We start from the raw sequence: 27,567 nt of genomic DNA, 5'->3' as shown, positions 1-27,567 counted from the left end.
CTTTTGCACCTGTAGTTTTCAGTTTTTGTCTATTTTCCTCATTTTCAAAAAGTTTCCCTTTTGAAAGTTTAGGGTTAGAGCTGTAGACTTACATATTGTCCCCCTTCCAGTCATTAGTTCAAATTTGATCATGTTATGATCACTATTGCCAAATGGCCCCACCACCATTACCTCTTCCACCAAATCTTGCATTGCACTAAGAATTAGATCTAAAATAGCTCTCTCTCTTGTCGGTTTCTGAACCAATTGCTCCATGAAGCAGTCATTTATTCCAGCCAGGAACTTTACCTCTCTAGTCGGTTCTGATGTTACATTTACCCAGTCAATATTGGAGTAATTAAAATATCCATTACTGCATTGCCAAATTAGTTAGCTTCTCTGATTTCTCTTAGCATTTCATCGCCTGTCTCATCATTTTGGCCAGGTGGATGGTGGTATACTCCTATCACTATACTCTTATCCAACACATATGGGATTTCTACCCATAAAGATTCTACTATGCATTTAGTCTCTTGTATGATCTTTATTTTGTTGGACTCTATACCCTCCCAGACATAAAACACAGCCCCCCTCCACCAAGTTGATCATCCCGCTCAATACAATATAATTTGTACCCTAGTATAGCACTGTACAATTGGTTATCCTCCTTCTACTAGGTCTCTGAGATGCCAATTATGTCAATCTCATCATTCACTGCTATACACTCTAACTCTCCCATCTTACTGCTTAGACTTCTGGCATTGGCATACAGACATTTCAAAGTGTATTTTTTTGTTTGTATTAGCAATCTGCTTTTCAGTTTACAGCTTGTAAGTTCAGGCTGCTGTGAGAGGCCTGATAGAATATCAACATCTCTTAACAAAAATGTGATGCCTTCATCAGTGTCTTGTGTAATAGATACCTGACTGAGCAGCAGTTTGGTTTAAAAATACTACTAAATTGCAATATGAGTTGCACACCTTAGTAGTTACTGCTATAAATAAGTATGTTACAGATACTGCCTTGTGATGAATAACATGAGTTTGCAATTTGATAAATTTAAAAAAAAATGTGGCAAATGAATATTGGCACTCATTTAAGGCCTGTCTGAGTGCCAATTTGCTTCCCTTTGCTATTTAAGTAATCCACTAAATAGATTTAAATAAACAAACAAGTAAATAAAAAAAATCAGATTGTTACCTAGCATCATAAAAGGAATTCCCAGGAAGGTGGAGTTGTATTTTCCTCCTGTCAGGTTGACGATTCCAGCTGCCGTCAGGGTGGCCAGGCTCACGGTTGCCAATCCAAGGATGCCGAGCCAGGGCTTGCTGCGGACACAGTCCTGCATGGAACAGCAGAGTACGGCCAGCGTAACTACGAGGACCAGGCTCATGATCAGGTATCGTTCAGACACTCTGCTGGTCTTCTGAAAATCCTCCCCTAGCGAAGCAGACGTAAAGGAGTACATTTTGACGTCCTTGTTCAATCTTTGGAAACGTTCCACTGTCTCACAGAAAATGGATTCCCACTTTTCTGCCACCAAATCATTCAGGGAGTTGATGGCATGAAGGTAGTAGGTGATCTGAAGGGCTTCCGCAGACTTGACCCGGTCTTTGCTGTGGACGGTGACACCGCCAAGCTGGTGGCCATTGTATACTTCCCTGCCATCCTTTAGCTGTGTGATTGGATATGTGATTATAAAATTTGTTCGATTTAAGGAGCGCGCCGTCTTTAATTCCTCCAGAATGTGCACTATATCATCCACCACACAAGTCTTATCATTATTCAAAATGCAGATATGGGCAAAAGTGTAATTGAAACCAGGCCTTTGTACTTGGATCCTGGTCACAGCAGAGTGCAACTACAAGGGAAAAAGAAGAAAAAAATCACAGACATTCATGAGACATTTCCAGGCTCTTTACTGACACTGGACAAGTCAGTACATTTCTGTTATCATGAAAGACCTGACAAAAATAATCTCTGTCTACTCAAGTTTTATCAGTCATCTATCTAGGCGTTAAAGGAAATGGGAGGGGTGGGCTGAAGGCTGACCATTGCAATATTGTTTTCAAAAACAGCAGGGAACAGCAAATCATAGATTATTTTAACATAATTATATTAGTTCTACATGGGCTTAACATGTTATCAGTTTTTTTCATGCAAGAATGCAGTTCAATATGATGCTTCATCAAAAGCATCTCAAGTGAACTCTGACATGCTGCTTAACAGCTTTGCATCTAGATCGTTGGCATCAAGAAAAAACAACTGCAAAGAATATTCTACATTACTTAATGTCAGGCCAAACACATTACCTACTATGGAAAGACATGTTACCAGTTATAACCTGGGCAGCCGAGACAATTTGTCGCAAAGGGGGGTTGGGGAGGAAAATCCATGCCCGGCGCAGAAGCAGTGCATAAACTGAGCCGACGAGAACTGTTTGGCAGACTGGATGGACCGTTTGGTCATTTTCTGCCTTCATTTCCATGTGTCTATATATGTATCTATGGTGATAAATAGGCCAGCACCCTGTCATCGTTGCAACGTCGGTGCGCCCATGATACTTGTCAGCATGCTGCGTTGCTGTCCAGCGCCGACGCAGTGGGGAAGGGGCACTTACCCCAACCTCCCACAGTAAGAAGAGGACAGGTCATGCTTCCCCTCCATCTGGGCTCTGAGCCTGGTGCCAGGTTACCCACGGCATCCGTGCAAAGGGCCCTGGGCCGCCCAATAACCTGGGCAGCCTGAACAATTCATTGCAAAGGGTGGTTGGGGGGAAGAGAATCCACGCTGGACACAGAAGCAATGCATCAACTTAGCCGACAAGAATTTGGTGATAAATAGGTCTGCAGCTTTTATTTATGCACATACAGGTTACAGTAAAGAGCCATAACAATAACTTACTAAGCATCAGGCGCACTAGCAATTGGTGGGCAGTGCATCACCTCTGGACTCCGGGGCTCGCCGCTGCCATGCAAAGCTCGTCCTCGTGAGAGGCACTCGCTCCCCGTGGGTGCTCCGGTCAGCCTGCCACTCCCAAGGAAGGTGACAACCCACATGAAGGGGACATCCAGTCTACCATCAAACCAGGGCCAGGTGGCCCTGATGGCAAACAGTCTCTAGCGTCTAGGTACAGCATACTGGTGATAACGTGGATTGCCTCCCTAAAACAACAAACCCCTCCTTTACACGCCAAAGGGCTTGGTTAGCCGACGGCTTCTCTGGGACCCTCCCCATACAGCTGCAGCCCTATTATTGATGGAATATTGCACGATGGATAGCCCAGTCTCAATGCAGAATAAATCCTGAGCCATGTCGGACAGATGCACCTCCTCTTTCCGGAACATGTCTTCACATTCCACATACATCCACTCATGTCTGATATGGTGGACTGGCCTCCCTTATGATGCACAAAATTGCCAACTTGCTTATTCAGCTTTCCCATCCAACGCCTCCAAAGTCACTCATGCTGGAACCTCCACCACACAACCTTCGTGCCTAGCATTAATGCTGAAATGAAGGCTATGTCAATCTTGATATTATTAGGTGCTGGCTGGGAAGATCCCCTGGGTGTATTAAGAGTACCTCAGGTGGGAACGATCTGGCTAGCAGTCGTTTCAGGAGTGGGATGTGCTGGTCCCTGCCAAGCCAACACACCTTCACGTCATTTGGTGCCAAACCCAAATGTGGCCCCAATGCCCTTCCTTTCACGCAGTGCTCTGCCCAGAACACAAAACAATATCCTGCGATCCACACCATCCTTTGTCGCCAGGGAAGACTTGAAATGATATGGCAATACAATATTAATTAACCAATTACATGGACTAACTGTCATGCTCCTGTAGAATGGGGGGGGGGGGGGGGGGGGATGGGAGGGGGAAGTTGGGTGGGGTGGGGGCCTCTTTAGCGGTTTTATTGGGATGAGCTCAATTTTGGGGCACCACTGGCCTGCCTAATATAGGACACATAAGCCAGGGATCTCCACCTGCCTAATCGCTGGATTGCTGCAGCCGGGAAACCAGATGTGGTGGCACTAAATGCTGCACCTGTCCTAAACAAATGAGTACAGAATTGCTCCACTTGTAAGCCAGCCATTTCCAGAGCTTGCTTGAGGATGGCACTCGATTGGAACTTGCTCTGTGGCCATGAATCAGCATGTACTAGGAATTGTGCCAATCCTTTTGACCTGATGGTGGCAAAGTGTACAACATTCACCACTGGGCAAATGGGCAGCCCCTCCACCACAGTCAGTGTGACCACTGCACCTCAAACTGTCTGATCCATTTTGGACCTTCTGATCTGGAGCCTCCTGCCATCCAGCGAGGTCTCTGAAGCATTCAAGCTGAAGCTGTCGTGGCTACAGCTGGCTGTGGCCACTAACTCGCTGACTCTTAGCTCTCCGAAGAAAGCCAAGGTTAAGGCAGATTGGAGCAGAGTAAGTTCATACTCACTCGCTACTACTGCTGATAGGGCGTGCCAAAGCAAAAGCAAGTGATTGTGTATGATCGGTCTTCACTCATCAGGGGCTGTAGGCTTGGACCTGGCCCAGCCCGTGATGACCTTCTTGATGGCGAAGTACTTATTTATTTATTTTTTATTTATTTATTTATTTAATGCGTTTTATATACCGTCATTTGGAAGCTTCAAAATAACGCCATCATAACGGTTTACAAAATAAGGTTACAGGGATAAGGGGGGTTAAACAAGGGATGCAAAGTACAAACTGTTATTAAGCATAGGGGATAACATGTGTAAGGATTTGGTTCAGTTTTTTTGTTTCATTTCTTATTTATGAAAACCTAGATGTGATGAATTTCATTTATTTATTCATGAGGTTGGATTGGAGGGCGATGATATTGTGTTGTTCATTGGGTGAGTTGGTATGCTTTGTTAAACAACCATGTTTTTAACTCCTTTTTGAAGGTTTTTAGGTTTTCTTGAGTTCTGAGCTTAGTTGGTAGGGAGTTCCAAAGTTTTGGGCTACCAAGGGAGATTGCTCCTTTTTGGGTTGAGGTGAGTTGATTTGAGTGCATTGGTGGTGTTTTTAGGAGTCCCTTATTTGCTGATCTAAGGATTCTGCTTGGGGTATGTAGTTGTATGTAGGAGCTTAGCCAATTTTCTTGTTCTTCATATATAATTTTATGTAGGATGGATAGGACTTTGTATTCAATCCTGTATCTTATTGTATCCTGTATCTTATCTTAACTGGGTTGAGTCAATTCTGCGCTCTCACAAAGAAGGAATAGCCTGCCAAGTTTGCCTGCACCAAACCCCTTGAAGCTCCAGCTTGCCAAGCCTGAACCACATAGTTAACTATCTGGATTGACAACATGGGCCTTGTTGTCGATCGGTGTTTTGGCACTGGTGATCTGTCCCTCTTTGCATTGGGCACCAGCCTCCAGAACTCTTCCCACTTAGAACGAGAGAGACAGTCAGCAATCTTATTACATATAGTGGGAATGTGCTATGCTCGTGCCACCATATTTAACTGCAAACACCTTAGGACCATTTTCCTGAGTAATTCGTATATTGAGGCACATTTCATAGATTGGTGGTTGATGATCTGAACCACAGCCAAGTTGTCACACCAAAACACCACCTGTCTATTTGCCAGGCGATCACCTCAAATGTGCAATGCCACAATCGGAAAAAGTTCCAGGAAGACGATGTTGGACGTGACACCAGACTGGGTCCATTCCATCAGCTACATCTTCGCACACCATGCCCCTTGGCAATACAAACCAAACCCCATGCCCCCTGAAGCATTTGAAAACAGTTGAAGGTCTGCGCCGGATATCGGGAGGGAGGGGGAAGCCATACTACTGTACCATTAAAATTGGTCCAAAACCGCTCCCAAATCCTCAAATCCTCCCACATCAAGTGTGTGACCCTCAACCTGTGATGTCTCTGCTTGATTAATGTGGACGCCAGAATCAGACTGTGTAAAAATGCTAGGCCCATGGGGACAACCTTTCATGCAAATGCTAGGGACCTGATAAGGGATTGCGGGGCTGCAAAGGTGATCTTGGGACTGAAGTACGTTGAGCGCACCAGCGAGGATAGCTTCTGGACTTTGTCAACTGGGAGCCTGGACACCATGGGGGTGGAGTCTAGCTCGATGCCGAGAAATGTGAAGAGCGTGGTTGGCAGCTCCCGTTGTCGGTAGCCAGTGGTACCCCATCAGTGCACGCAAGGCTCTGAAAGCTGTTGAAAAGCATGGTGTACACTCCTGAACCATGAGGGCTGACAAAGAGGAAGTCATCGAGATAGTGCACTATGCTCTACAGACTTATGCTGTGAGACAGCTCCCAGTGCAGAAAGCTGCTAAAGTTCTCAAAGTAAGTACTTGAGATAGAGCAACCAATCGGCATGCACTTATCGAAGCAAAAGGCACCACTGAACGAAAAACCTACCAAGTAGAAGCTGTCTGGATGCACTGAGAGGGGCCGAAAGGTGGACTCTATATCTGCCTTTGCCATAACGGCACCCTCACCGCATTGTCTGAGGAGGTCTATCACCACATCGAACGACACATACTGCACCGAACATGACTCTTGTATGATGAAGTCATTGATGGATCTGCTACCTGGGTAAGATAAGTTGCAAATTAATTGGAATTTACCTGACTCTTTCTTGGGGACTACTGCCAAGGGAGAAAGCCTCAGATTCAGGAACGGTGGGAGTGGGAACGGACCCACTATCCTGCCTAACTTTAACTCGGCTGCCAACTTTTCCCTTACCACATGAGCCAGCCTAGATGCAGAAGACATGTTCTTGTAAGTAGAGGTGACGGAGGGGTCAAGGTATGGTATTCTAAAACCCTCCTTGAAGTCTTCACTCAGTGTCTTGGCAGCCTGATGGTCTGGATAAAAGTTTAAACTCCTTTCCATCAAGAACCACAGCACTGGAGTAGGGGCTCTATATAAAACATCATTTTCCCCTTTCACTCTGAGCCTTTCTGGGGCATCTGCTGATGGGGTGGCTGCAGCACAGGTGGTTCAAAAATGCTTGTACTTCCAGTCCTGTGTGGAGCAGCCTCCTTTGTTGTACCGCCTGCATGCCTCCGATGTACTATTTCCTGCCCACCCTTGGGCGTTGCCAAGGACACAAAATTACCCCCTCAGTGATTTTTTCGGTCATGTTAGTGAGCCATACTTCAACATCATGTGAACCCCAAGCCATGGCTGGAGCATCTGTCATTCGCTCTCTGAATTGCTCATCATAGTTGAGCACTGACAATAGTGTCCAGGTACAACCACATGGCCATGTGCTGCGAGGGATCAGCTCGACTAACTATTGATGCTAGATGAGCAAAGAGAGGACCCTGTTGTTAATATTCCTAGTGACTCTTTTCCCTCCAACTGATGGCTCATGCCACTTATGTCATTTCTGGGAGCTGCCCCCTTCCTCCGACTCTCCAGTAGACTAAAAATGTCTACATATTGCCTAAGCCTATGTCCCAAAGCAGAGAACAAGGGACTCTTTGCCACAGCTGTTTAGTAGAGCTCCATGACAGTGTAGCTCCATGATAGTGTAGCTCCATGACAGCGGGCTGGAAAACTGGAGCCCGCTGTCATGGAGCTACATGAGCCCTGTGCCACTGAAAAGCCCCATGAAGCAGAGGATGATACGGATGAAGAGCTACGGCTGCCAGAAGAATCAGAGCTCCTAGAATGCCTTCTGCCTTTGTGTCTGCTTGTACCCCTGTTCCTTCACCCTTCCGGTATCCTGGGACCCCTCCCCTTCCTTAGTGCCCGGATTCACATTAGACTCATGTACTGACGACTGGGCCCCTCCTGATGAGTCTGCTGTTGTGACCATGACCGTCTCTGCAGGCACATCGCCTTCTCTGCCAGCTGATGCTCCCCATGGCTGAACCTCTTTGGCCCCCGACAGTGTATCACCCGGGCTTGGGTGCCGCCGAGTTGGGCTTGGGTGCGCTGAGTTTTGCAGAGTCGATGGCAAACAGCTTGTCTCCAGCTGTCTGGGCGGTAGCATGCATATCTCTTACAGGGACAGGGTTGGAGGCCATGGACCCACAGCTGATGGCTGTGCCCATTGGGTTTGCATGGCAGGCCATAGTTCATGCGTGGCACTGTCTCCGAAGTGCAAGCCACCATGCATAAGGGTTCTTGTGAAGAAACCAGGCACACTCAGACCTGCCCATGCTTGCCATCCCGAGGGCAAACCTAAGCAAGTCTCCAAAAAGGAGGCTGTCTGGGAGGCATAAAGTAAGGGGTGATGGGGAGGTTCCCTGGCTGAGCTCCCCCAGGTGGGTGCCACCCGCCTCCTGCTATCGGAGAGCCACCTGGGAAAGTTGGTGCTTGATCCACAGGTATCCCTCAGCCGGCAGGAGGGCTGACTGCTGAGGAACACTGCTTTCCTATTGCTGCCTTGCCCCGGTCCTGCTCCCCCCACTGAGTCCACCAAATCTGACTGTACCCCACCGGCAGCCTTTGCGCCCTCCAGATCCTGCCCTGTAAAACTAGCAATTCCCTTTTTGTCTATCTACGCCCAGCGTGCTTCTTGACCTTTTTTGGGGGGGGGGGAAAGGCAGGGGCAGTACACCCCCCAATTTCTCACGGGGACTGCTAGTGCAGTCCTTCCCCGCCGAGACGTCCGCTGAGATTGGGCAGTGGGATTATGACCTCTGGGAGCAGGTATATTTTAACAGGGGCAGGCAGCACATGTCCAAAAATTATTTATTTTTAAATTTAAAATCAGCCAAAAGGCCTCTGCAATCCGAATAGTTAAATTGACTAGCCGATTGGTTAAATGCACTGCCGGGAAAGGCTTTAATCGCTGGTGGGAGAATCGCCAATTGTACCAGCTGGGCAGGGAATGATGGACATCCTCACGGTGTGGGGAGCAGGAGCGAAAGGGGCAAGGAAAGCCAATGATCCCGGCTCTCCTCCTCGCGCCATAGCATCCGCCCTCCCGGCCCACCCCGCTGTTTCAAATGCCCCAATGGGCATTGAGAGAGGCCAGCACGTCATTGGGCAACTCCCCCTCGGGTATCTGGGGACCGCCCGAGCATCCCAAACCTCCCGCCGTCATCTCAACAGCGCCGCGATGCCAGCACACTGATGTCATTGCTGCGACATTGGCACGCCTGTGACACGAGTCGGAGCACCGCACCGCCGTCCAGCACCGATGCAGCGGGGAAGGGGCGTTCACCACAACCTCCCGTGGAAAGAGGACTGGTCGTGCTTCCCCCCACCCCCCCCAACCGGGCTCTGAGCGCGGCACCAGGTTTCCCATGACGTCCGTGCATGGGGCCTGGGGCCGCCCAATTTTGCATTTATCATATCCAGAATATTTTAAAGACAATTTCCCCTATGAGGAAAGGCTGAAAAGGTTAGGGCTGTTCAGCTTGGAGAAGAGATGGCTGAGGGGGGATATGATAGAGATCTTTAAGATCATGAAAGGTCTTGAACGAGTAGATGTGACTCGGTTATTTACACTTTCGAATAATAGAAGGACTAGGGGGCATTCCATGAAGTTAGCAAGTAGCACATTTAAGACTAATCGGAGAAAATTCTTTTTCACTCAACGCGCAATAAAGCTCTGGAATTTGTTGCCAGAAGATGTGGTTAGTGCAGTTAGTGTAGCTGGGTTTAAAAAAGGTTTGGATAAGTTCTTGAAGGAGAAGTCCATTAACTGCTATTAATCAAGTTTACTTAGGGAATAGCCACTGCTTGCATCAGTAGCATGGGATCTTCTTAGTGTTTGGGTGATTGCCAGGTTCTTGTGGCCTGGTTTGGCCTCTGTTGGAAACAGGATGCTGGGCTTGATGGACCCTTGGTCTGACCCAGCATGGCAATGTCTTATGTTCTTATGTTCTAATTCTCTAGAAGGCAGTGCCAACCACCAGTACCAACATACCAAAGTTACTGTGCGATACCAGCCACCAAAGAGCAGAGGAGGACTATCGGAGAGATAATGCTGTAAGTCTCCTACAAATGTAAAAGTAGAATGGAAAGGAAAGGTAGGCATGAGTCATCCTTTCCCACTTTCCAGTAACAGAGTTTTCGAAAGGGTTTGCCTACTAAATTTGGATCCAGTCTTACGGGACCTTTTTTCTTCTGACAATGCAAGTTTTCTCTCTGCTTCTTTGCAATTCCAGCTCTTATCAGAATTGGTCATTTGTGGGCGGCATGGCACCATGAGCTTTCATTATCAACTACCAGGAGTTTCCTCTCCCCACATTTTTTTAGATATCCTTTTATTATTTTGGATGTACAGCAAATGTAAGGTCAAATACCTGAATGCAATACACCTTCAATAAATCTAAGTACCCTCCTATTGTAACTCAGCTAACGCAGTCACAGTTCTTGAGCAGGAGCTACAAACCATGACTCCTGAATCTGACCAGTAAGGACCATGTCATGTGATGACTGGGATCCCCTCCCCCACCCTCCCGGGCTGCAAGCACTGGCTCTGCAGCTTCCCGACATCCTGAGCTGCCGCTGGTCTAAGGAGTAGAAGCCATGCTCTGCAACTGAACTCAGAAATCTCTCGCGTGGTCACTGAGTCATTGGGCCCTACCCCTTTTTTAAAACTCACAACTTGATACAGAACACATTAGCTGCAGATTTAAAAGAATAAAAAAGGGATATTATATGGCAACATTTTCTCTGATAAAATCAGAGGTGATTGAAAATGTAATAACCTCTCAGTTGTAGTATCCCTGCTGACAGGGAGGGGCTCAGGGAAATCTTCCCGAGGCAAGGAAAAGGTGGCGCTGCTCCCCCCTCCCCCCCAAAGAAAATGTGGCACAGGTCAAATCAATGAGAAGGAAGGGAGAGGGTACCCCCTTGGAGCCTAGCCCTTTGGGCGATATGAAATCCTGGGGAAGGGAGGAGGCAGTGTCAGGATTCCCAGAGGAGCAGCAGATAAGAGTGCTCATGAAATGTCTAGGAAGCTGGTAACCTTGTCATACTCCTACCTGACTCCCACACTTCCCCAACATTTGCCCCCAGGGAAGTGGGAGATGGGTGAATTGTGTGTGAAACACTCTCTCTCTCCAGGCCAGAGCAAGGGTATTAGCCACCTAGATGAATCTTACAGTCTTGCATCCGCCCACCCCCCCCGGCCCTCCCCACACGCAATTAAAAATCATGAACCCAATATTCAAAAGCTACTTAGCTGGATAAGTAGAACTTATCCAGCTAAGTGGTGGCCAGTGAATATCCGGCTATGTTCAGTGGTCGCCATTTAGCCCAAGAAGTCACATATCTGGTTAAATGGATAGCCAGATAACTCAGGGGCAGTCAATGGGTGTAACGGGGTGGCGCTACTTATCCGGTCGATATTTGGACTTATCCGGTTAAGTTAATGGGATAAGCAGGTATAACTTAGCCAGATAAGACTTATCCCGACAAGTAGCGATTTTGTACATGGATATTCAGCAGAATAGCCCGGCTACTGAATATAAGTTTACATAGACGGATATTTTTGAATATCAAGGCCTATGCATCTATAAAAACAGATTTTACATGAAAACATACAGTCTTCTGAGGTAAAATCACTTACAACAGGTATATTATATTTTAGTAGCCACCTTCTGGACTGACTCCATCCTGTTTATATCCTTTTGAAGGTGCGGTCTCCAGAACTGTACACAGTATTCCAAGTGAGGGCTCACCAGGGACCTGAAACAGGAGCAATCCAATTTCTCCATTTTCATTCCTGCTGCAACACTGCCGTGTCCACCAGACCTCTGGCTTTATCTTAGCTTCTTCAAAACTAAGGTGATGCTTATTCCAGGCTTTCTTTAATTCTAATACTAATTTTGTCTCCATCACTTTAGTTGGGAAACTGTTGTATTTATTTATCCACCACCACCACCCTTTCTGGGAAGAATTATTTTCTTATGCTATGCCCCAGTCTTATCCTCTGTTCAACTCTTTTTCTCTCAGGTAAACCTAAAGGTGAATTTTAAAAGCCTGGCATGCACCAAAATCGGGAGATGTGCACACAAGTCGGGCTCGCAAATGCCCACCAAGTTTTAAAAGCCGCCCAGATGTGCACGTATCCCCGCTGCCCGCACATCTCCCTCAATTTCAAAAAGAGGCATGGTGTGGGCATGGTCTAGGCGGGGCATGGACATTTTGGGGCATGGCCAAGAGATATGCGCGTAAAATATTTCCATGCCCTGGTGCGCGCCCAGGTCCGCTGCCACGTAAGTTTACTTCTGCTATGGTGGAGGTGTAAAATGTAAAACAAAAATCCAAAAAAAGCCACTTTGGAGTGGTTTAAAGAGTCTGTGGTAACTGAGGAGAGTGCAGGCTATTAAACCACGGGGGTTTAGAGGGCCTAGCTCTTAACTGGGTGAACTGGTGAACAAATGGTGAAATTGCTCATGGCGTGGATGATGCATACCAGTTTTAAAACACCCTGACTTACGTGGTAGAAATGGTGTTTACGTACCTAGGCACGTGCCAATTTAAAATTAGGGGCACATGTGCGCACGCTCAGGTTTATTTTCGAACATATCACGTACTCTCAACATTTATAAATCAATATGCGCGCAAGTTATAAAATCGCCACGTCCCTGGGCGTGCGCTAATGAACACACGCCAACACGCGCCCACGCATCACTTTCAAGGTTACCATCTTAGGGCCCTTACCCTTCATTCAATAGAGCATTTGGGCCAGGCCCTGAAAAAGTTTTGTAGCCCTTTTCTTGACTGCCTCTGTTCTCTTTATATCTTTTTCATGATAAGGCCTCCAGAGTTGGATACAATACTCCAGGTAAGGTCTCACCAATGAATTGTACATAGACATTAGTACCTCCTTTTTTGTTCTGGTAATATCTTGCCACTGCCTTGCTACATTGTTTTATGACCCTTGAGGTGATCAGATGTAATTAACCTGCTCTCTCTCTCTTTTCTTTGGTGCTCATCAATATCAAAGCCCCATCATGCACTACTCTCTTGTATTTTTGCATCTCAAACGTATGCCATTCCACTTTTTTTTTCATTTCATAGGAGATTTATATGTTGCCCTTCTCCAAGAAAAGGCAGTTTACAACATAGCAATAAGGGACAAACCAAAGAGGATTAAATATCCATTCGGAAGCAACCAGCAAAGTCCAAGGATGCCAGTGAGTGATTTGGAGAAGTGGGTGATTTCTTTGGCGTAGAATTAGAAGGGGGGGGGGGGGGGGGAGGCTGGTTTTTCCCTCTACTCCTGTGAAAAAAGAGATGGTGGTTTGGGCAATTTATTGCATGTTGATTTTAGTTTAATTTAATTTGTATTGTTTGATTTTTGTACTTAAATGCTAGGTTCTTCATAAAGTTCATTAAAAAGGCACTCCATTCTAAAGTGCCCCTTTAAAAAATAATTTTTGGCAGTGTTTTCACACGTTATTGTTTAGCCCCTTGCTGCCAAAACATAATTTTCAGATAAACTGTTAAGTTTCCAGCAAAAAGGCTGGTGCATCCTGTGAATATCAGGCGGGGCTTTGTGCTGGCTGTCAGTGACAGCCGCTCTGCCTCCGGTTTCCTGCATCACCTGTTAAAAAATGGAATGGGGGCCTGGCTGTGACTTGTCATCCACTCGAGCACCACAGGGCTGATAAGCTGTCAAAGCCACAGCCTTTTCAAAACAGTATTTTACACAGCTTATTTTATAAGGGCTATCGGGCAGTGTCTGGCTGTATAATAATAAAAAAAAGAATCCTAAAAAAAGCTGCCAACTGATACCTTTTAGAGAAGATGCACTTTAATGTGACGTCCCCCTCTCCAGTGTATTCCCTAGGAGTAGGATCTGTCTGTTCTTAAGGGAGCAATTTTTTTCAAACTGTTCAAATTGGGAGAAAGTCCATTGATGTTTTTTTTACCTGTGCCAGCTTTGCACCAGTTCTCAGAGGAGAAAGTCTGCAGCAATAAAGACATTTTAGCGAACTAAACTAAACTTTAAAATCTGCTCCTGGTACAAAGTACCTGCAGTCACTTGCACCTGCTCTTGGGTGGGTACTTTTTTTTTTTTTTTCCCCATGGAAAATAACACAAATAGATTTGAAAATGCAAAGTATGGTATGAATTTCCAAGGGATTGTGCATGCAAAAGCAGCATGCACGCGCATAAGTAGCATGCACGCGTATATACAGTATGGAGCAGATTTTCAAAGGGTTACGTGCGTAACATATACGCGTAACCCCCGAAAAGCTGCCCCAAGCTGCCCCTGCGCCCACCGAGCCTATCTTGCATAGGCTCGGCGGTGCGCACAAGCCCCGGGGCTGGGACCGAGGCCTCTGGAACATCCGCCGTGCCGGGGGATGGTGCGCCGGCAGCCAGCTGATGATTCCACGTACTGGTGCACGTAAGTATTTTCAGAACGGTATATGCTCATACCATATAAAATACATGCCTCTGCATTTAATTCGGGATGTTTATTTGCACACCGTCACAATGCATTAAATATATGCACGTATGTTTATCAAATGGTTAGAGAAAGTCTGAGTTTTCTTGCATTGGAAATATTTGTACATAATGACACATATCGCTTCTCAGATCAAGAGTAATGTGTAGTATATGCAGAAATATGCGGTATTTCATAAGCTGTGCAGCATTAAATTCTGCACATCCTCTTTAGCGTGCAAATAGGTTTGAAAGTTGGGCTCTGTGTGTGTTATTTTACTCCCCCTTGGCCTAAACTCCCAGGAAGGCCTTCTTTTAATGTGGAGAGCCGTGGGCACTTTTAGCTGCACTTAGGGAGGGCTATATTTTAGACAACCCAAAGAGAGACCCTGTACATCACTTTTGAAGTGTTCATTTTATCACCGTGGGGGCAAATTTCAACTAGGCCATGTATTTGCAAATCATGCAGGCTGTCAGGTTGGAAGCCCCCTGCAGTGGAAATGGTGTCGCGGTGCTCATTTATTATTAGACAAGGCCATTGTATAAACACTTCCTGACTTACGATGTGCTCAGGACTTAATTTGGAGAGAAAAAGGAAGTGGAACTGTGGAGTGGTGGCAAGATGGACGGGGCCAGGGTCATATGTGACTTGTGCAAAGGAGCAGGACCAGGGCCGAGTGTGAATTCTTGCTCTCTCTCTCTCACACACACACACACACACACACACACACACGCCCAACTCAGGCTGAGTTTCGCCCCCACACTGGGGCTGCCTCAGGGGCTAAAATATATAAATAAAAAATATAATTCAACAAACAGGACATACAAAAACTGAAATCATAATACATATATAATGGTAACATAAAAAAAATAAAATAAAAAGGCACTATTACAAACAAATATATTTGAATTACTCAAGAGAATTTTTTTTTATAGGCAGCAGGGATAAAAATGAAATGAATATAAGTGCATGATTTTACCTGTATGACATAAATCTTTTATGTATATGAGCTGAATCTCATATCAATTGCTTCCTGATATTCTGTATGCTGCTGGTCTTTTAGCAATTTTGGTAGTTAGAAAATTATTGCTAGCCTCTACTTTTAATTTTCTTTTTTTAGTACAACATATTTGTACAAGTTTGATCCTTTTTTGCTTTTTTGTGCACACCTTTACAGAATATCAGGAAGCAATTGATATGAGATTCAACTCATATACATAAAAGATTTATGTCATACAGGTAAAATCATGCACTTATATTCATTTCATTTTTATCCCTGCTGCCTATAAAAAGTTCTCTTGAGTAATTGACTTATATTTGTTTGTAATAGTGCCTTTTTATTTTTTATTTTTTTAATTACCATTATATATGTATTATGATTTCGGTTTTTGTATGTCCTGTTTGTTGAATTGTATTTGTTATTTATGTATTTTAGCCCCTGAGGCAGCCCCAGTGTGGTGGCAAAACTCGGGCTCTTTTTAAGAATACGTCTCCAATAAAAATAGTTCTAATTTGACATCTCTTGGCGTCTAAACCTACTTTGTTGCCTACACGGCTTTCTTAGATAGCCTATCCCCTGCTTTGTTGGTCTTGTCTCAGAGTAAGCAGCTCCAACACTCTCTATTCTTGTCTGCTTCCTCCAAGGGCTGCAGGGGCCAGAACTGATTTACACTGACCGCTCTGCTCTGTTTTCTTGGGTCACAGAGAAAAATGTCTCAGAATTCCGTTCTGGTTTGTTCTGCCGGAAATTAAGCCCCTGGTAATGGACATACAAAGTGGTTGTATTAGCACAAATTTGAAAGTTACGAGCAGTAGTGGCATTTATCAAGGCCAGGGTTGAAGCCTTAACAATTGGCACGACTGCTCACCAGTTTCACACTTTTGCTAATTCAAAATCTTTTTTTTTTTTTTTGTTTCTCTTCTTTGCTCTGCGGTGTCTGCTTCAGTATCAGCCCTTCCCTTCAGTTCCCTGCAATATAAGAGGAGCTGGATCAGGGAACAGAGTGGCTGCTCTCTTCCAGGTTATTTCCTCTTCTCCTCTTCCCTGCAAGGAGAAGGGAGGGGCTGGAGCAGGACACCTCTCCTTCACTGCCTTTTAAGCCTGAAAAGAAGTGCCAGAACTGCATACCCGGGGCCTTTCCCCAACAAATTAAGCCCTGGATGCGCTGCGGGTACAAATCAACAGGTAACTTGGAAGACTGTGTACAATTCTGGAGACCACACTTTGAAAAGGATATAAAGAGGATGGAGTCAGTCCAGAGGGTGGCTACCAAAATGGTCAGTGGTCTTCGTGCTAAAGCATATGGGGATAGGCTTAAAGATCTAACCATGTATACCCTAGAGGAAAGGCGAGATAGGAGAGATGTGATAGACACACTGAAATATTTCAAAGGTGTCCATGCACAGGAGGTGAGCCTTTTTCAATGGCAAGGAGGCTGTATACGAAGGGGTCATGAGATGAGGTTGAAAAGGAGTAATCTTAGGAATTATTTTCTTTACAGAGAGGGTGGTGGAAACAAAAACAGTATCTGAATTCAAGAAAGCATGGCATAAATACAGCAGATCTCTAAGGAAATGATGAGAATTATAATGCTAAATTAATTGGATGGATGGGCAGACTGGATGGGCCATATGGGCTTTTCCTACCTTCATTTTTCCATGTTTCTGTGTAACTTCAATCAAACTCGCAAGTACTTATGGTTTGGGCAAGACACAAATCCAGTTTCCTCAGTAATTTTCTCTCCTTGGACAGATTTTCATACCACATAGCATTTGTGTACATAAGGATAAGGGCTCACGGATCTTCCACAGAGATCCAACACTGCCACTTGGCCTCCCAATTGTCTAAACGTCATGATCACCTTTCAAATGTTCCAGCACTCCTTCTGAATCGCCTAAGGACTAATCCAGATCCTCAGGGGTGGAGCCTTAGCAATTTTCTGAGCCTGGCTTTCTCAGAGCTATTCTGTGGCTCCCCGCCCAACACACCAGCCCTGAACCAAGCGGATCTCAGGTCCTGGCCAGCTTCAACACTTTTTACCCTAACAGCAGGCTCTTTTTAATGCTGTACTGTAGGAAACTTTCAAAGAGAAATGACCTGCATTCCTCTCTGAAAATGATCAGGTTATAAAGTACGCTCACTGAAGGCATCCTTGTACTTTGTGCCTCCGGCTTGTGAGGGCAGCAGAGGGCGGGCAAAAATAGCAAACGTACGTGTGAATATCAAATGTACACATGCTGGTTTTCATCTCTTGACCTAAACACATCCACAGGAATGCCTTTTCTCCTTGGCTGAAAGTGCATACGCTAAGGAGCCTGCGTGTACGTCTAGCAGCAGTTGAGGAAGGCAGTTTTCAGTCAGGACATTTCGCCTGAGTAAATACTTTGAAAAGTCACCCTCCTTTGCAGCACTTTTTAATAAGCTGCAGAACAGCAAAGTATGCAGGGTGATTTCTCTTTGAATACTGGCTAAATACGGTATACAAAGGTACCAAAATACCCATGTGCGCTGCCCCTGTTATTTGTGTGGCTGGGTGTCCAGGGCAGAAACTATCTACAGCTACTTGGAAATTCAATTATACATGTGTTCCTTTCTCCTCCATCCCAAACCTGCTCCCAGGGGAATTCCTAATTTAACAGTGGCTAAATAAGCCACATGAAACCATGCAGCTACCCTTAGCTGAACTGCATGAGGCAAATTTAAGATCCAGGGACTCCTTGGTCAGACGCCTAGATCCTATGGCAAATTGCTCTCTAAAATTCTTTTCATAAGCACTAACCTCCCAGTCACCTCTGCCGGCACAATTGTATGCATTCTGCCAAGATACCTGAGGCATAAAGCAGTGTCAATCTCATGACATTGTGCCGCAATTTTCCATAGTAGTCTGGCAGTGTAGCGTAAAGGATAAAAGAAAAAGCTGTGAAATAGAGACTCCGTGACTCATATCCCTTATCCACCGGATTACTGTGAGCAAATCAATTAGCTTAATTAACTCAATTAAATTTTGGGAGGTCCATATCCAAAGCCTAGCCTAACTTATCCAGCCAACTTTATTTATTAAAAAAATGTGTCCGGGATATTCAGCAGCACGGCCATGCCGCTGAATATAGCTGGATGACTATGACCTGCTAGGTCTAACTTATCCAGGTAACTTACAGGAAAATGCATCAAGCCATGGTAGCGCTCTAATGCGCATTAAACAGCGTACATTGCACAACAGAGCACTATTGCAGCGATATTACACAACTTATGGGATATTTTGCCTTTTCCTGCCCGTGTTCCCTCCCCTATTTCAATGACTTCTTTGCATGCGATTGGCATGCATGATTAATGCAAATGTATGCAAACAAAGTCATACAAAGGCGGTTCTATGGAAGTATTTCATCCCTGCTGACTGAAAAGGTGGTCAGCTGCTATAAAACAACAACACCTTTGTAAAGCATTAAATGTGAGGCGGGAGGCCAGGGACCCTATCAAAGGGCCCCGAGGCTCCTGCCTCACATTCACAGGCCGATGCGAAAGGATGAGTGTAAAAACTTGCATCCCAACTGGGCGCCCGTTTTTTCAGCGCTGGCACATCCACCTCTCCTGGGCGTGCGATGCTATATTTTAATGAGCTGCCGCATTAAAAAGGATGCTCGGTTAAAGAGTAGGGAAAAAGAAAAAAAAAAATTGTCGCGGCCACATGGGGAGGTTGAGGTGGGAGTCAAGGCTGACCCCCTCCCCCCACCCGGCTCAACTCGGGGCCACCAGTTGAGGCGGCCCCGAATCTCCCCCAAAGTTAAAAACATTTTAAACTGACCCTTCGCTGCGACAGCACCGGCCCTCACACACCCCTGTCCATCACCTGGCCCCCCTCACCCCCTGAAGTAGAGCAATGATAAATAGGGTCCTGGCCCCCAGCCCCCCCCCTGAGCTAAAAAAGAAAAAAAATTAGGCTCCCAGTCCCCTTCCCCTACCAACCCCCCACCCCCGAGAATAAAAATTCAATTAGGGTCCAGGCCACCACCTCGGCACCCCACCCCCTCCTGCATCCCCTGGAAATCCAAGTCAAGGCTCCTGTGGCAGGGTCGGGGTGCACCCTCGCACCCGGCCCAAAATGGCATCAACCTGACCTTGCCCCAGCCATGTGACTGGGGCAAGGCCACGTGGCCGAAGATTTCAAGTTCCAGAGGGTGCCAGAGGTGGGGGTGGGAGCCTGGTCACTAATTTACATTTTTTTAGTTCTCGGAGGTGGGGGTTTGGTACGGGAAGGGGACCAGGACCTTAATTGGTTTTATTTTTACTTCTTGGGGGGGGGGGGGGGGGTTGTAGGGGGCCGGGGCCAAGGTGCTATATTGAAGGACTTGGGGTGGGGGTGGGGGGCCGGGGCACTATTTTAATTGATGTATTTGGGGGAGCCAGGAACCAGGAGCCGAATTTTCATTGGTGCGTGTGGGGTGGGAGGGCCAGGCCTGTCGCCGTGCAGGATCATTTTCTAAATTTTTAAACTTTGGGGGAGGTGGCCCCGGGTTTTGCTAGGTGTGACCTCCCATGCTCAGTCTCCCCAGTTGGCTGCAACCTTTTTTTTTGGGGGGGGGGGGGGTGCCCAGCAATCCTTTAAGGCAGGGGTCAGGAACCTTTTTGGCTGAGAGAGCCATAAACGCTACATATTTTAAAATGTAATTCCATGAGAGCCATACAATATGTTTAAAACTAAATACAAGTAAATGTGTGCATTTTATGTAAGATCACACTTTTAAAGTACAATAAGTCTCTGAAAATATTACACCAGGCCTTAAGACACCAATACATCTCCTATTAGGAAAATGGACCAAGTCAGGCTGCTATAGAGTCCTACACAGAAACAACACGCCAGCAGAAAACCTCACCTGAATCACGTGCTGACCCTCACCTAACATAGAATAAAGAGACCAAAACGTATAACAAGAAGCATGCAGAAAAAACTGAATTGGAAACTGCAACAAGCCAGAGTCTCTGTATGCAGTGTAACAAAGGAAAAAGAAACATCACCCATCCTTATAAAACAAATCAAGAAATATAAAATCATCAGCAGTAAAACTGTACTAACAAAAAGAACATATTTCGAAACAGCTGATGAGTGGAATATCCAATAATTAAAAACTCATATAAAACATTTCCAGACACCAACAAAATATTTCAAAATAGCAGACACAAAGACCCAGTAATGAAAAATAATAAGGATACAAAACTTTTTTTGCTCTGCATACCTGGGAACGTTTGATATCCAGGTGTCCTGAGATTGTTCTGAATTAGCAGGAGGAGGGGTGGTTTGCTTGGAACTTTCTCCTCTCTCAGTCACATACCAGCGCTCTCTCTCACACTGGCTCTCAATGACACACCTATACACACATGCTCTCAGTACTCACATATACACATGCTTTTTCTCTCTCACTTATATAGGCTCTTAATTACACATTTACACACATGCTATCTTTTCACGCTTACACACACACACACACACACAGGCTTTCAATCACATAAATACATGCTGTCTTTTTCTCTCACACACAGACTCTCATTCACATGCTTACAAACATGTCCTCTCTTTCTCTCATTTACACACAGGCTCTCAATCACATACTCACATGCTCCCTCACCTAAATCAGCTCTCAATCACACACAGACACACATGGTCTCTCTCTCTCATTTAAACACAGGCTCTCAATCACATACTCACATGCTCCATCACCTAAATCAGCTCTCAATCACACACAGACACACATGATCTCTCTCTTACTTATACACACAGGCTCTTAATCATACCGTACATACACATGATTTCTCTCACACACAAAGGATCTCAATCATACACACATACTCTTTCACACAAACAGGTTTTCAATCACAAACTTACACATACAGGTTCCCAATGGTAAACTTACATTCATGCTCTCTCTCTCTCACAGGAAGGCTCTCAGTCACAGACATGCTCTCTCTCTCTCACATGTACAGGCTCTCAATCATTCACATACATGCAATCTCTCACTCACACACACAGGCCCCCCCCGCGGCCCGAAAGAGGAAGTGGAGAGTATCGGGTGCGTGCGTGGCAAGAAGAGGCCACGCTAGTGCGCTCGGCATCGGCCCGAAGAAAAGAAGACTGCAGCGCGGCTCGGAGGAAAATGAAGAGCTTCAACCGCGGCCGATGGGACTCCGCCTCCGCTGAAAATGAAGAGGTTAGCGTTGGGAGGAGGCTGCTGCTGCCGCCGCGAGTTCCCGGGGTGGGGGAGAGAGAGAGTGAATGAGCGAGCAGGCTCCCAGGTGTTTTCCTCTGGGCCATATCCTTCCCAGGAAAGGAGATACTCCCATCTTCGGGCATGTCTTCTCATATCCAGAACTTCATGTACCTGGTACGTAGAACCACTCTCCGAGGTAATCTCCTGTGGCTCTGGTGTCTTCTGGGAGGGCCATGAGAGTACCAGGGGTTTTACTAGGGAGATGTGGAAGGAATTATGTATCTTTAGAGAGGCAGGTAAGCGGAGTTGGTATGTTACTGGTCCCAGTTGACGTAGCACTGTAAATGGCCCGATGTACCAAGCAGCGAGCTACATCGAGCTCTCACTCTCGTATGCTCTCCCCCCCACACACACACAAGCTCACATTCTCTGCAGACACACATACAAGCTCTAACTTTCTCACTCCTCCCCAGGCTTACATTCTTATGCACACACAGACGTACATCCAGGCACCCATTCTCACCCACACACTCAAACCCAGACTCCCATTCTCACCCACACATACACATATTCAAGTTCCCAATCACACCCACACATACAAACCCAGACTCCCATTCTCACCCACACATACACATATTCAAGCTCCCATTCTCACCCACTCACAAACCCAGACTCCCATTCTCACCCACACATACACATATTTAAGGTCCGATTCTCACCCACATATATACATATTTAAGCACCCATTCTTACCCACATATTCAAGCTTCCATTCTCACCCATACACAAACCCAGGCTCCCATTCTCACCTACATATTCAGGCTTCAATTCTCACTCACACACACACACCCAGTCTCCCATTCTCACCCACACATACACATTCAAGCCCGCTCACAGCTTCTGCTTCCTCCCCCTCCCTAGCAGGAATATCAGTTGGCCTCTCCTGCTGTCACCGGCCTTCTGCTATCTTTGGGCCGTACGACCCACCGATCTTCCTGCTTGGAGGGGAGGGGGAGGAAGCAGAAGCTGTGTGTGGCGCTTTTGCTCCCTTCCCCCCCAAAAAATAGGAAGATCGGTGGGCCATATGGTCGCAGGATCGCTTCCCCATGTGTGCCATGCAAATGCACAGAATGGCGCGCCGGCCCTGAGTCCTACTCTTTGCCGCACGGAGATGGGATCCTACGACGGCCTTGAAGGTCCGGTGCTCCGCTTCCGGATCCAGTTGGGTGGGCCTGAGTCCAAATTGGGTGGGCAGCTGCCCACCCAGGCCCACCTGTGGCTATGCCACTGGTTCCTTTGTCTTCGTTGGTTCCTGTCTCCTCATCTGGTGATTCCTGGTTCATCTGCTCCCTTCTTCCCTGCCTTGTGTTCCTCCCTTCGGATTGTCTCATCAGCTTTGGATCTCAGCTTGGATCTTGGCTTCTTCTTCGGTATTGGATTCTTGGTTGACCTCGGACCTCCTGGACTTCACTGGATTACTGCCTGCCCTGACCTCGGTTTGTCTTCATTTCTGCTCTCTGCTGCCTGCCTCGACCTCTGCCAGAACTGACCTGTTTTCTTCTCACTGGCCATCTTCTTCCACGACGGATCCTCCATCATCCACAGGCCCGCGCCTAAGTCCAGCTGGCCCCAGCACCTAAGGGCTCAACTTGCGGGGAATGTGGGCCGGTACTGGTGAAGTCCCTGTTGGGTCTCTGCTCCAGCCAGCTCTACCTGCTGAGGGTGAGGACCTGCAGGGCTCCTCCCTGCGGGAAGCGCTAACCTCACCTCGGTCCAAGGCTCCACACTTCAGTTTGGCCCGTTATCAAGTCCATTCGCCAGCTGCCGGCGTAGGCCTTGGGGGTTTTGCCCTTGAGACTGCGTTAACTATGGCACAGCAATAAGAGCTCATGCACCCCCTATCTGTTACAGTATTATTTCCAAAGATAATCTTGAATATAGTGACAACTGGCAAAATGAGTAGTTGTAGTTGTAGGAAAGTCTATGGATAAAATAATGAACAAAACTCTGTATCTGGACTGGAATATCCACAGCTGCTTCTAGCACTATCACAGCAGCAGGTGATTCCCCCACACAGCATCCCATTTCCATAACCATCATCATAAGCACCATCACTAGAACAACAATCTCATTAAATCTGTCCTTCCTGACAAGGAAAAAAAAAATTTCCAGCAGAAGCACTGTCTGCATTCTCAAATAAGTAAAACTGCCTGGCCTTGCAATGGGCGAAAAGTGCTGCATATTTTTAACCAAGATGCCCCCCCCCCCACACACACACTGTTTGCTTTAGAACACAACTCATCCTGTAGCCACCCTATATAAAGATGGTCATAGTGCTGGGATGTAGTTAAGACTGAGATGCAGTATAAACCTATTACAGGTCTGGGAAGTGGACCTAGCAAAAAAAAAAAAAAAAAAAAAAAATTGCATTTAGGAAACCAGATGGGAGATAATTAAATAAAGAAAAAACAAGCAACAAATTGGGCTGTTCTTCCAGATTTATATGTCTTCTTGAGAATGATAGCATTATGTTATAATGTTTTCTTAGTTCTTTCTATGTTGCCTTCCTCAATCTGAGGCTGAACCGAAAGCATCTTAGCAAAATAATCGGTACATAGAAATAAAATAAAATGCAAAAATGGTTTCTTCTTCGACTTGAGCTACTGCTTGAAAGGCATATAATAAAGCCAAGAAAATAAACTAAAATAGTGGGAATTCGAGATGGCGCTTTAGCACTTACAGCGTGGAGCACTGCTCTGTGTTTGCCTTCTTTTATTTCTTTTTTCCTGTGTATAAAATGCCTCATGTTGGACGAAAGAGGAGAGTGCAGGAGACTTACTCTGTGGATCCTCCAGAGAACCTCTGGTCAGTCTGATGGATGCACACCTTGTTCAGGGGACTTCAGTAGTGGGAGCAGAATCATTGGGGATTAAGCGAGAGGAAGTGGTACTCGTCTCTGCCTTAGACTCGCTGACATCTCTGATAGAGAGAACCCCTTCAGTGAATCCGGCTGTGGCCCGGGACTTGATTCAGCATTTGGAACTGACGCTGGTGGCTAATGAGGACAGCGATTCAGACGTCCAGGCAGAGAGCACATTGTCACGGGGTGAGGCTGCAGCTGCAGCTGCTGGATTACCTATCTCCAGAGATCCTGGCGGAACCTCAGGCCTGGGAAATCAGCAAATGGCAACAGAAGGATTTTCTCCTTTGGCGAATCTCACTATTGGAGTCTCATCTACTCCTGAGCATTTTCTTTGGCAAAACCAACTCAGATTACTTTGGAATCGATATGGGAAGCTGTTGAAGGCCTGGGCTCCTCTATTATGGCACAGTTAAATCCCTTGGTTTTGAAATGTTCTGATATAGAGAACCAGGTATAAGCTTTGGAATTTTCTAAAATAAATGTGGGACAACAAATGAATGAAATCAAGCAAGGAATTGATTATGTTAAACCCTTGCAAGATTCCCTAATTAAGGAAACTTTGGCTAATGTCTAATAAGCTTGAAAATTTAGAGAACTTGGTGAGAGGAAGAAATCTTTGATTCATAGTCCTTATTTCACCTATGGAAATGTTTAAAAGATATTTGGTAGAGGTGCTGAAGGTGCCTGAGCAGGCAGTTCCTCCAGTCTCAAGGGTGCATTATCTACCTCCATTTAAGAAAGGGAATGAAGGGGAAACAGATTCTCAAGTTTTGATACCAATTGAAATGAATACATTGGAAATTTCTAATAGACTTGAGACTTCTGATAGTGGACAGGCAACTCCTGCAACCATGATTGTTTCCTTTGTTTGGGAACTGGATAGAGATTGGATATTTAGATTGTTCTTTAGACGCCAGATACTTTTTTACATCTTAAAGTCATAGTATTTCCAGATGCGGCGAGACAAACCCAGAAGAGGAAACCGTTTCTAATTATGAGGCCTAGAGTATTACAACGTGGGGCTTTTTTTTTTTTCTATTGAAGTTCCTAGGTAAATGTTATATTAAATATAAAGATGTATCATATTTTTTTCAGCCTTCTCACTTATCTCATTTTTAAGGGACATGTTTCCTCAGCAAGATGAGCCTTAGATTTCTGCTGCCATTTGACTTTCCAGAAAGGCTGAGTAAAAGTTCTATATTAGATAAAATAGTCCCTTCTTGAACTGATTTTTTTTTCAGTTTACAAATGATTTCTTTGATTTGTGAATTGGATTCCTATTTGGACAACTTGGATTGATGTGGACTTGTTAATTACTCTTTAAATTTAGTTTATTTACTTAGCTTCTTTCTGTTATGTCCACTTCTGGGTTTTTTTCCTCCTTTTCAAATTGATTCTTGGATGCTATTATTTTAAAATGTGTAAATAAAAAGTAACATAAATAAATAAATAACAATGGTGCGACAAATTAAGCTGGAACAATTCTAAGTTCGACAACCACTGCCTCCTCAAAAAGAATATTTAGCAACACTATTGAATGGATGCCATGTCTGCATATTATCCAGAAATGTGGAAAAGCTTATATTTAGTACAAAAATAATCACCTCCATGCTTTTTTTTTTCTGAATACCTCAGAGAGTTTGAAAAACTTATTTGAGTTCTGATTTGATTAACTCCAGGCCGACAATGGTGGTGGCAATGTAGTAGTAGTGCTACAATAAAGGTGATGATGATAATGACTTCTGATAATACAGCCTAGCATTACTCGTATCATCACAGTACTTTTGCTGGAGAGTAAATGAGGCACAGTCATTGTCCTGATTCCTAGTGCCCACCATCAGTTCTTACTCCACTTCTGTTCTGTGACTAAACTGAAGAGTTCCTGATTCACCAAACCTTGTACCACACACACACACACACACAGAACGGAGGAATATTACTCAGTTCTCTCCCCAGTAAGTTAGAAAACATATTTTATTCTATAATTGATAGAGGCTTGAAAATAGACAGAACCTCTATGAGACAGGGAAAGATTTAGTGCATACAGTGTCAATTTAGGTCAGCGATAGCCAGGATTTCAGAAGAGGGTGTGATGGCCAGTTCTTCCAGGACGCTTGAAAACATATTTCATTCTATAATAGAGAGAAGCTGGGAAAACAGACAGAACCAATATAAGATAGGGAAAAATTTAGTGCATGCTGTCTGTCAGTTTAGGTCAGTGATAGCCAGGATTTTAGAACAAGGTGTGATGTCTCTGTGGGTTAGGTTCTGTATTGTTCAAAAATTAAGAAAATTTAAGAAAATGTTATAATATTAGCAGAATAACAGATTACCTATGTGCTTGTCTACCCTCTAGTATTTCATATCATCCAATGTCTGGAATTCTCTAATGCATAGGTTGGTAACTTTTATCGGTTGAGTGCTCATGTTGCCCTGCCATTGTTATAATCTGGTATGGTTGTGGACCCTGGATCGTAGTGAGAGCTGACTCCACCCACAGGGAGGAGCCCTGTGGGGATTCACTAAAACAGGCATGGCCTCAGCTGAGACGGACACAGATGTAAGAGACTTTATTATACTGGAAACGTGGGTATAACCCACAGCGTGGAGAAAAGACACAGTCCAGAGTAGTAAGGCTGCTCGATGATGATATCCCTGGTAGTGGCCCGCAGAGCGGGGTATGCCAGGGAATTCCTCTCGCGGTGATATACCTCTCAGACTAGATCCGGTAGTGGCTCGCAGCCCGGGGTATGCCGAGGATCAGCGAGTAGTAGTTCAGAGAGGTGCAGGAGGTCAGCAGCGCAATGTAGATGATGGTACTCACTCCGTAGTGTAGAAAGGTAGCTGGGATGAGCACGGTAGTGGCCCGAGGCACGGGGTGCTCAGGCGGCTCCATCAGGAAGATGGTAGAAGCAAGAGTAGCACTCACAGGGCTGAACTGGCAGGGTACCAATGAGGAAGAAAGGATTCTCCAGGCAGGAAGGCCCTCCGAGGAGCAGATAGCCAGAACATAACAAGGCCCCTGAGGAGAGGGTACCTAAGGCGTTCTAAGTCCAGGAGTTCGGGAACTAGTTCAGAGTAGTGAAGTGAAGCGTCTC

General features: G+C 45.6%; 1 protein-coding gene across 1 annotated transcript in view; it reads right to left on the bottom strand.

The window, feature by feature from the left end:
- The window catches only part of PTCHD1 (patched domain containing 1), a 138,804-nt gene that overhangs the window by 86,136 nt on the left and 25,101 nt on the right, over window positions 1-27,567 (bottom strand). Inside the window, exon 2 of the mRNA XM_029603248.1 lies at window positions 1,180-1,840. Coding sequence (XP_029459108.1) covers window positions 1,180-1,840 — 661 coding nt within the window. The remainder of the gene's footprint in view (window positions 1-1,179; window positions 1,841-27,567) is intronic.

This window comes from Rhinatrema bivittatum, chromosome 5 (assembly GCF_901001135.1).
Source record: "Rhinatrema bivittatum chromosome 5, aRhiBiv1.1, whole genome shotgun sequence".
Classification (NCBI taxonomy): Eukaryota; Metazoa; Chordata; class Amphibia; order Gymnophiona; family Rhinatrematidae; genus Rhinatrema; species Rhinatrema bivittatum.
Note: the sequence above shows the minus strand (reverse complement) of the source record. Positions and strands in the feature narration are given on the sequence as shown.